Source organism: Macrotis lagotis, chromosome 3 (assembly GCF_037893015.1).
Source record: "Macrotis lagotis isolate mMagLag1 chromosome 3, bilby.v1.9.chrom.fasta, whole genome shotgun sequence".
Taxonomy (NCBI): Eukaryota; Metazoa; Chordata; class Mammalia; order Peramelemorphia; family Peramelidae; genus Macrotis; species Macrotis lagotis.
This window is the reverse complement of record NC_133660.1, coordinates 161,509,194-161,520,646: the sequence shown is the minus strand read 5'-3', so window position 1 is coordinate 161,520,646 and position 11,453 is coordinate 161,509,194. Positions and strand designations below refer to the sequence as shown.

General features: G+C 35.4%; 1 protein-coding gene across 6 annotated transcripts in view; it reads right to left on the bottom strand.

The window, feature by feature from the left end:
* The window catches only part of AASDH (aminoadipate-semialdehyde dehydrogenase), a 39,667-nt gene that overhangs the window by 10,809 nt on the left and 17,405 nt on the right, over positions 1 to 11,453 (bottom strand). For all 6 annotated transcript variants that reach the window (XM_074229379.1, XM_074229377.1, XM_074229378.1 and 3 more), the window contains 6 exons: positions 10,884 to 11,076; positions 10,257 to 10,372; positions 7,033 to 7,873; positions 1,969 to 2,132; positions 1,295 to 1,417; positions 412 to 543 (listed from right to left, as the gene is read on the bottom strand). In XM_074229379.1, coding sequence (XP_074085480.1) covers positions 412 to 543; positions 1,295 to 1,417; positions 1,969 to 2,132; positions 7,033 to 7,873; positions 10,257 to 10,372; positions 10,884 to 11,076 — 1,569 coding nt within the window. The remainder of the gene's footprint in view (positions 1 to 411; positions 544 to 1,294; positions 1,418 to 1,968; positions 2,133 to 7,032; positions 7,874 to 10,256; positions 10,373 to 10,883; positions 11,077 to 11,453) is intronic.

Genomic DNA, 11,453 nt, shown 5'->3' with positions numbered 1-11,453 from the left:
CACAGCAAAGCAAACGACCAAAAGAACGACACAGTGACCAGTATACAAGTAAAAAAAAATTCATTAAAAGGAAAAGAGACTTTGAATTATTAAAAATGACAGATGAAACCCCTATACTCCCTCCCCACCATTGCAGCAGACAAACTGGGGACTGATTACTAGGGCAGAAAGCTATATATACATTGTCTGATGCACTGTAAGAGTTGCTTTTAATTTTCTTTATTGCAAAGCAGGGTTAAATGATAGGAAGGTTAAGGGAACGTTCCCTCCTTGCCACCATCATAAAGTAAAGATGAAAGGCAACAGTAAAATGTATTTTTATACAAAATGGGGGGAAGGGTAATTCCATGGAGACCCAATGTACCTACAATAATTATAAGTTTGAATAAGAAAAACTAAAAATTCTCTTACCAGTTGTCCCATGTGATTGAAGCAGTATAAATTCCCATCCACACAACCAACAGAAACATACTGCAAGGTGCATTGTGGAGAAGAGAAAAGAGGTTTTCCACAGGAATGTGTCCAAACTCTATTTCCAGTAGCCTATTAATAAGAACAAAAATTAACAATTTTTTTAACTGCACTGAACTCTACTAGACCCTTTACAAAAGCAAACTAATATATCTTCTACACTGCATAATCATAAAATACTAATTCTTGATTATTACTTTCAATTTAGAAAAAAAGTTACCATGTAATTCTGTTATCTCATACTTTGTTTTTCTTCCTTAAGGATATGATTTCTCTCTCATCACATTCAACTTAGATCAATATATACCATGGAAACAATGTAGAGAATAACAAACTGCCTTCTGTGTGGGGGTTGGGGGGAGGAAAGCAAAAATAGGGGGAAAATTGTAAAACTCAAAATCTATCTTTAGAAAAAATAAAATAAAATGATAACTCTTTATATACTAGTTATAAATGTAACCTGAATATGAATACAGAAATAGTCACATGTAAATTATTAGTCTGTTGCTGTTTATTACAAAACAGCTATACAAGGATTAAAAAAACCTGGGAAGAAAACACGATGGGAAATGATGAGGGTCTCAAGATCTCAAAACAAATATGAAATCCTAATCCAAACAATCTAGGACAAAGATTATGTCTAATCTATGCCAATTTCAAAAAATTAAAAACTTCTGAATTTAAAAAATGCACTGTATTTCAGTTTAGTTGATTTTGTATTACTAAAATCTGGAATCTGGTAAGTATTTTACATTTAGATTCAAAATGAAAAAATAGAATTTTTAAAAATACAAGTCATTAAATTATATCATTTTATACCTACAGGATTTAAAGCCAAGAGAACTCCTTTCAGGGTAGCAATATATAAGTGATGAGGTACCAGGCTTAGACAAGGTGAAGAAAAGACAGTCCCTTCACAATGTGATTTCCAAACACAGGTCTCCTTCTGCAAATACAAGAATATACTTGATAGTTTTGCTAAAGTGAAGATTTATAGATCCAAATCCAACCAAAATCAAGATTATTTTTCTAAGAGCATCATATGACAGTTTGAAGGGCCAAATTTATTTGGGGAAAACTTGGTAAAGAAGACTAAAATTTCTGTAAACATTATATATTAGGTTTTTCCAAGGCAAATGGGGTTAAGTGGCCTGCCCAAGGCCACACAGCTAGGTCATTATTAAGTGTCTGATACCAGATTTGAACCCAGGTACTCCTGACTCAAGGGTTGGTGCTTTATCCACTGCACCACCTAGCCGCCCCTTCTGTAAACATTTTAAAAGAGTATATTGAGCCTTTATTTTTCTTAGACTAGTTCCCTCTGTTCTCTAATCCTAGGAATTTCTGGAAATAATAACAAATAAAGAAGCAACAACCACCCACATGTTTCTTCCCTTTCTTCTAATAGACATAACTTCACTAATGGTTTCACACCTTCTACCTTCCCAGTAAACTATTCTGTTGAAAATGCATGAGATTGCAAGGGAAAATTCTTACATAAATATCCAAAGCATATGTATGGTGGTCATGAGAGCCCACATATATGAGACCTGTGGATGGATCCATGGTTGGAGAACTTTTAACAGTATCCTTGGTGGCAAACATCCAATGTATTTTTCCATTACTGTTTCTGAGCACATAAATTAAACCATTATAGCAACCTTTAGGGAAACAGGAAAACAAAGATTGAAGCTTTAGATATATGACAAAAAAAACCCAAACAAACCTGTAAAAATCCTCAACCAAGCTCTGCAGGTATACTTGGATTCCTGTATGTTGAGACTGATCACCTGATCTAGTCAGCTACTATGCAGTCCTTTCTAGTAAGACAAAGCAGAAAGAACCCAACAGGCCCTTATGCTTTTTACCTATTTGACTGCTTGACTTTAGAAAGCTGTCTGAAGTCTTGCAAGACTACATACTTTAGACAAAGTTTGAGGATAAAATAATTTACAGACCCCAAAGCCTCCTAGATTAAACATTTGTAGTTGGCAGAGCACTGGATTGAGTAAAAAAAACAGTTTAGATAAGACATAGTTCCTGGCTTCGTGGACCTTACATTTTAGTAGGGGAGAGCTATAATAATAATAATAATAATAATAATAATAATAATAATAATAATAATAATAATAATAATAATAATAATAATAATAATGCAGGAACATGTAAGGAGAATGCAATGCAGAGTTTAAAGAGGGAAAAAGGTTATTATCACCTGGAAGGGATTGGGAAAAGCTCTCTATAGGAGGTGAAATTTGAATTTGGATTTTTAAAGGTTTTAAAGGTAGGAATGAGAGAGTGGGAAGGACTTTAAGCATAGTGGACAGTGACTGAAGTTTGGAGGTAGGCAGTTATGGGCAACTGTAAGGGTTGAGGAGAACATTTCAATTTGACTGTGGCAGAGTATGCACAGAGGTGTTGAGGGGGGGTAAAAGAGTGAAATAAAATGTCAGTTTGTGGATGACCTTTAAAGACAGAGAAGCCTGAACTTTACTTTGCAGGCCCCTGAAGGATGACGCTGAGTAGAGAAGTGCAATGGCCAAGATTTATATATTAAAAAAGGTAATATAAGTATGAAGGATGACCTGTATGAACAGGGGAAAGGAAGAAAGTGTCCCATTAGGAGATTACTGAAGTGGTAGGGGCAGTGAGAAGTTATATTATGACATCAAGGGGAAGAATGCAGGAGGCAAATGGGATGAAATGGGAGGAGTCAACATTTTGAACAAAGACTAACAGTTAAAGCAGAAAGAAAAGCAAGTTTGGGGGAAAAGACTGTATGCTCAACTTTGGACATACAGAGTCAGAAGCTGGAGAAGCATCCAGACTGGATGGAGTTTAGATGGTGTATATGTGTGTGTACATGGTATATCACTAGCCCTGACTTTCTACTGGAGATGGTTAAGTTCATCAAGAGTTCATCACAAGTACATCAAAAGATCAGTAATACTCAAAACACTTATAAAATTAAAGAAAAATGTGATTTAAATACCAAGCCCCCCCAAATTACTAATTTCCTACCTTAGCTCCAAAAATAAAAATATGCAATAATAAAGTATCAACTAATATTAGTTATTTTTTTTAGAGGAAAGCTCATCCAAGACAATAGTGATCTGAATACTCATACAGGAGAACAACATATGGTGATCCTTCTAGCTAGTAGTCTGGAAACTGCAACTATTTCTAAACTAGAAAAGAAGTCAGGCTTAAACTCTGGGGTTCAGGACTACTGACTATTGATGTCAGTAGTTAAATTACTCTAACAAAAGGTTAAAAAAATAACAGTTATGAAATCTATATTGTTCCCTGACTCCGTTCTCCTCCCTGGGAGGAGAGATATTAGGATAACCAGAGATCAAGGTTATTTCATGACAAGTGCCTTGTCAGTTAAGTTCACAGACCTATCAATTCCTAAAATAAGTAGAGTCTATCTGCCTCCACATCCACAGCTATCATTCTGGAATTTTTATCCCATCTGTTACCTCTAAATGAATTGCCTATGTGGGAGAAAAGTCTAAGAAAACACAAGGGATAAATCTTAGTAAGAAAATGAGAAATTTTCCTAAAGATATATTGAAAATTACTTCCGAAACCCAATAATAATGCCTAATCTCAATTACAAAGTTTCTTTAGTTTTAAAAGGGCTGGGGGGGGGGGGGGGGAGTGGAGCCAAGATAGTAGTGTGAAGGCAGGAATTCCCAGAAACTCATTCCCCAAAAAACTCCAAAAGCCATCAAATTATGACTCTAGCCAAAATTTAGAGGGGCAGAACCCACAGAAAGATTGAGTGATACAATTTCCTAGTCCAAGACAACTTAGAAGTTACACAGAAAAGGTCTGTTTCACTGAGACTGGGGGTTGAAAAAAAGCCGCAGCCAAAGCATAGCGCAACACAGCCCAAGGATCTCTAAGGAATGGTGAAAGAACTCTGCCACACCAGAATAAGTGTGGAGTGAGTGCCAGCCTCAGAAAATCCCTGTGATGAGAACCTGCAACAGGAATCAGAGAAGTACATCCCACAGACAGTAAGGGGGTCAGGGAAGACTGCAGAAATCTCTCTGCTCTCCCTGGGGCAGGACTCTGCTGTTTGCCCACTCTCAGATCCAGGTTGCAGTTTGGACTACCATACTATGACAGCTGAACAAGGACTCTCTTCACAGCTCCAGGGCAGAGGGGAGGGCCTGTGATCATCCACATATCAAAGCACAGGTAAGAGAGCAGTTAGAGCCTCTTATAAGACCTTGAAGGAATTAAGGTCCCAGTGGAATGTCCCAAAAAACCCCCAAAGTCTTGAAATATGGTAAATCAATCATAGACTAAGGAAATGAGCAAACAAAAGAAAAAGAATCTGACCATAGAAAATTACTTTGGTCTCATGGAAGATTCAGAAGATGACAAACTCAAAGCTTCTGTATCCAAAGCCTCCAAGAGAAATAGAAAATGGGCTCAGGCTATAGATGAACTCAAAAAAGACTTTGAAAAGCAATTAAGGGAGGTAGAGGAAAAATTGGGAGGAGAAATGAAAGCGATGCAGATAAATCATGAAAATCAAATCAGCAGCTTAGTGAAAGAAATACAAAAAAATACTGATGAAAATAATATGTTAAAAACCAGTTTAGACCAAATGGAAAAAAGCAACACAAAAGGCAAATGAGAAGAATGCCTTACAAAGCAGAATTGGCCAGCTGGAAAAGGAGATTTAAAAAGCTCTCTGAAGAAAATAACTCCTTCAAATGCAGAATGGAACTAAAGGAAGCTGATGACTCTGCAAGAAATCAGGAAGAAATAAAACTATCCCCCCCCCAAAAAAAAGTAAAAAATTATTAGAAAATATGAAATATCTCATTTTTTTTATCCAAAATATCGGGGAAAAAACCGACCTTGAAAACAGATGCAGAAGGGATAATTTAAAAATTATTGGGCTACCTGAAAGTCATGACCAGGAAAAGAACCTAGACCTCATTTTTCAAGAAATAACACAGCAAAATTTCCCTGAGATCCTAGAAGAAATCCTAGAAATTGAGGGAATTCACCAATCACCTCTTAAAAAGAGTTCCCAAAAGAAAAACTTCCAGGAATATTATAGCCAAATTCCAAAACTCCCAAGTCAAATAGAAAATACTAAAAGCTGCCAAAAACAAACAATTCAACTACCGTGGCTCCATAGTCAGGATTACAGAGGATCTGGCAGCATCTACATTAAGGGCTCGTAGGGCTTGGAATATAATATTCCAGAAGGCAAAAGATCTTGGTTTACAACTGAGAATCAACTACCCAGCAAAACTGAACACCCTCTTTCAGGGGAAAAGATGAACTTTCAATGAAACAGGGGACTTTCAAACTTCCCTACTGAAACAACCAGAGCTGAACAAAAAGTTTGATCTCCAAGTGTAGGACTCAGATGAAGCATAGATGGGGTGAATGAGAAGGACTAATTATGAGGAACTTAATGATGTTGAACTGTTTGTATTCCTGCCTGGGAAGAAGATACTGATAACTCATGAACTTTCTCATCTATAAGAACAGTTAGAAGGAGCATATATAGACAAGGCACAGGAAGGAGCTGAATATAATGGTATAATGTAGTAAAAAGATGGAGTCAGTGGGTGATAGAGGAAAGTACTGGGAGAAAGAGAAAGAAGAAGGGGCTAAGATATTTCACATAAAAGTCAAGGTAAAACTTTTGCAATGAAGTAGAATGGGAGAAGGTGAGGGAGAATGAGTGAGCCTTCATTTTCATGAGAAATGGCTCAGAGGGAAATAAAATAAACCTTGCAAGGATATAAATGGGGGCCTGTAGTCAGGAAGATCTGGGTTCAAAGTGTTCTCATATTAGATTAACTACTTAGTACTCCAAGAACTTTAAAAACTATAAATTGAAGAACTGTTGACCATTTGTATTGATACCAGATATTTTCTCAATGGAATTTTCTTAAACCACAAATAATATATAATTCATAAATGGTTTCACATAGTGCCTGGCACATAAATAAATACTTATTCCCTTCCTTCCCTACACCACTGAAGCCACAAAAAAAAACCCAATATTTTTCATTTGCATTTCCAATATATTATTTAATGATGCATCCTCTGGTAATACTCATTTTTAATCTGAAACACCATAATGTTTTATATTTTTTTTAAAATTCTCTATCCCATCTCTTTTAGGTCTTGTATTAATCTGCAAAACTAGTCCACATTATACTGGAAACCATCCAGAAACCTAGCAAGTAGACCCAACAGATCCCTTCAGATATCAAAAGCTGGTTCTCTTTTAAAGTCTGAACTATAGAGGATAAAAAGTCCTCTAGATGAGTCATATGATACAGACACTGTCTGGGCCAAAAAGAGTGCACCAATCACTTCAATAAATAGAAATGTTTTTTGACTTGGGTAAGGACTAACAAGTGGACCTAAATTATAATCGAATCCTCAAATGTTAACACAAAAAGTGCTATGAACAGCAAGCTCCTCTAGCTCTGTTGAATGAATCCTAGGACCAGTGTAAACTTGGTTCTCCTAATGTTGTTTCATTTCTAAAAATCAAGTTCAAACACATACCCACTATAATGAAATTTCCACAATGAGAGAGACAAGCTGAGGATTCAATGCGATCTCCCAGGATCTGTTCCCATTTCATTTTCCCAGAATAGAGATCAATTGCTTGTATCCTGTGAGAATGAGATCCAATGTAGATAGTAGAAGATGGCTGACTGAGAAGTATTATTGCAATGAGAGGTGAAGCATCCACACATTTGCCAGTATTGGACTTCCACCTGATACATAACTTTATCTTCTCAGATGCTCTCAAAGAAGTTTTATCTTCTGAAATTTTTGACAAAGGACTGAACTCTTCTGCACCATCCATCTTCCCAATAACTGTTAAAGGGCTTTTGCTTGTCACATTTTTAACAAAACTAGACTCTTCAGATGAAATTAAATCAGAAGATGCTGAAGAATACTTTCCTACCTTAGTTCTTGTCTGTCTCATACTTAGGGAATTCTTTAATGACTCAGGGACATTCACAAACAAAATCTGATTTCCTCTGCTCAATGCAATAAAAGCATTCTGCTCTTTGCCAGAATTTATAGGCCTTCCTGACTTCTGATCTACAGATCTGCCACTTATTTCTCCTCTATTCATGACATTGAATTTTTTTTTTCTGTAGTAACTCCTATTGGACGATGTATCTTCATCTGGAAACACTGCTTGGAGAATGTGATTGTATATATCTAAGATGGAACAAGTGAGAATAACTTCTAGAAGTCCAGGTACCGATTGACCTACCAGATTCTCAATCTCATTACTGAAACTAAGGGACTTTAAGGAATCACCTCCATTACTAAGGAATAGAGAATCTTTAGAAACTTCCAAAGGATCTTCCAGAAGTCTCAGAGAGGACTATAGGAAAGAAGATGGAAGAAAAATAATCAACTAAACAATAAAAAAAATCTGACACCAAAATCCAGCAAGTATAAGTATAACCTAAGCAATATCATAAGTAGAAGAACCATAGTATTTCTGATACACACATACACACACACACCTTTTTTAATTTAAGAAATTCTATTAGTTACTAAGGCCTTTGTTTTATACTAATTCTGCTACAAACTCACATCTCTTTACTAGTTTTCCCCTTCTCAAAGGAGAAAATTGAAATATGTCAATCTTTGATTTAGTAATTACATAGTTCACAGAACATGCTGAGTTATCTTTCAATAAAAATATTTTATCTATTTCACATAAATTCAAAGTAAAAAGAATTCTTTCAAAGATTATTAGGTTTATCTCTTTCATACATGACTATATACAAATATCTGAGTTCATCCTATTTTCAAAACTCTCCAGGAAAGGCAGCTAAGTGACACAGTGAACAGAGCATTGGCTCTGGAGTCAGGAGACTTGCATTCAAATCCAGCCTCAGACACTTAATAATTAAATTTTATTTATTTTTAAAAATATCTTTAGAACTCTCCTTATACATTGAGGGACTTGACTTTTACATTTTTTTGTTTAAATATAATTCCCTATTACAAGGGAGAGTTCATATGTCAAGTGTGTGGAACAGTCTTTGGGAAGGGACAGCAATATTAAAAGTATTAATAAAACATTTTAAAAATCTCATTCTAATACTAAAAAATTGATTTTTATTCCCATTAATTTCTCTAAATCTCTTAGGCTATAATTTGTCTAGTTTTCCTTACTCAATTTTAAGTGAAGATAAAAATAGTTTCAGAGAGAACATGAGTGTGATAACCAGATAGCAAGTCAATCTCAAAACCGAAAAGACCGGGTTCAAGTCCTGCCTCTGAAGCATACAGCTGAGGGCACTGGGCAAGACTCTTAACCTCTCTGGGCTCCTGGCAAGTCTGTCAGGTTTTGAGTTTCAGAGAAGGTGCTGACCTATATTAATTCAAGGAGTTTCTTTACCAGAAAAACTCTCAAACCCAAGGAAATCACAGCTTTAGTTCTTATCTCTATCCCATAAAAACAGCTAAGTCAATCTGACTGAAAATGTCCTTTGTAGAGCAGAAGAAGGCTAACTACCTTCTTGTCACTTAAAAAAACCCTTTGAACTCTATTCAAATTCTCCATGTAGCTCTTTAGTTGTGGAATGGGATAGAGATGAATGATATAAAAAGCATTGAAGAAATTCTTGTTGATTTATTGAACACACACACAAAACAGAGTTTTCAAGATTCTTAGAAAACAGCAACTACATGTACACTCAAAATTATTTTGAAGAAGACACTTTGTGAACCTTAAAGCAAGAGATAAATGTAAGCTGATGAAAGGCAAAAATGCTAGATTTGCAATCAAAGGACCCAGGCTCAGCTCCAAGCTCTGCTACCTCCAACCTGTGGGACACTAGGCAAGTCACTCAACCTTTAGGATCTGTTTCCTCACCAATAAAATGAGAAGGCTGGACCAAAGACTTCAGAGGTTCCTACATATCTATAATTCTATGACCTCATATATCCCTTTTCTAGATCAAAGATCCAATGATTATACATAAATGCAAGATTTCATTGTTATTATTATTACTCATCATCACCCAAAGCACAAACTTCTCACTAAAATATGAAATTTTAAATCACTAACTATGAAAGAACATGGAGCTCCTTTTTTCATGAGCACTAGACTCATGTTTCTTTTTTTATGCTGTTCCTACCAATACTGATGTCTCAGTAGGAAAAAGAGAACAGAACCCATAAATCATAATGGAGGGACTAAATTCTGATAGTATTCTGTGAATACTATAAAATACTAACAGCATGAAATGAGTCAGGAAGAAGTAAACACAGAGAAATGAGCGTTGGGTAGCACAGCAGTGCCCAATCCAATCACATTTTCATCTTCTTCCTTCACTATTCAACAACAACAAAAAGACATAGCATCTGTCAGGAAAACAGATAAGGCACTAAACTGACTCTACTTGAAAAAAAAAGTTTTAATATTTCACTGGGCTAATGAGTATATAAATCCTTTTTAATCAGATTAACTTTGGAAAAATTAGTGCAAAAAAATGAAGTTCAACCCATTTCACTCATGACAATTTTTGACAAATGACTACTACAGGAAATTTCATCTTAATTCATGGCAAACTAAATAGTTCCTTGGTTACAGAATGGCTCACATCAAACTGAACAAATAAAACTGCAACACAAAATATTTGTGAAGCAATAAAACTCCAGTAATGTAAATCAGACTTAGTAAAAAGGATTTCATTCTTGACAAATGAAAAGTGAGCCCACTGCAATAATAAGCAATTTAAAAATAATACCTTCCATAAGTACTGTAATCTTTCCCATAGTTCTTCTTTTCCTTTGAGGTGACTGTTAGACTTCAAATTTATGTAATTAAAGTAAATCTTGGTCAGCTTAGACACATCAATTTTGCCTTAATTTAAAAAAAAGAAAGAGAAGATTTTTGTTTCAGCTCAAAGACTAGCTTCAGTGATCACAACATAAAACATGTATTTTTTCATTTTAAATCCTAGAAACTCCATATTTGAAAATGTTTTTCATAAGTAATGATTTAATTCTAATGATTTCAACACCACATATTACAGTATAGCAGCAGAGAGTTAATCAGAATTAATCACTAAATTCATTGCTAAGAAATGGCATTGTTTCTAAAATATCAAGAGCAAAGGATTCAAAACTTATTCTAAAGTATTTAGCATTATCTTCCACTGAAACATATTTGTTTTTTAAAACATTGCAATGAGGCAGCTAGGTGGCACAGTGGATAAAGCACCGGCCCTGGAGTCAGGAGTACCTGGGTTCAAATCTGGTCTCAAATCGGGTCTCAGACACTTGATAATTACCTAGCTGTGTGTGGCTTCGGGCAAGCCACTTAACCCCATTTGCCTTGCAAAAAAAACCCTAAAAAAAAAATTGCAATTTACCATGAGATGTAAATGGTAAAGCTTCAATCATCATAATGTCATCTGGGACTGCATAACTTGGAAGATGTTTTTGAAGTTCTCCTAAAATATCATCCTTCACTAAACCATCTTTGGTCACCACAAACAGAATTAATCTTTCCTGATGATACCATATAACTGCACAGGATTCTACTTGACAAATTCCTTCAGCAACCTATAACAAAAGAGATTCTCTTGATTTACTGTGAAGATAATTTGAAATTTGGGTCCATGAAGCTATAAATTCCCTACTTCTGAAGACAAACCAATTCATTTTAAGAACCTAAGTAGAAACTGCTTCAGTATTTCAGAAGACCAATGAGATTATAATATAGCTGTTCTCTCCACTAGTGTGGATTACCATGTCTCTCTGCCTTAAAAGATAGTCTTAATGAGTTACAATATCCAAGAATCATTACATGCTAGTCAAACTAATAAAAGTAACAAAAAGCTTTCTCAACACTTTTCAAAACACCCCCCCAATAGGGAAACAGGTAGTACAAAGATTACTGCCCCCATTTTATAATAAGGAAACTGTAATGAACCCCTCAA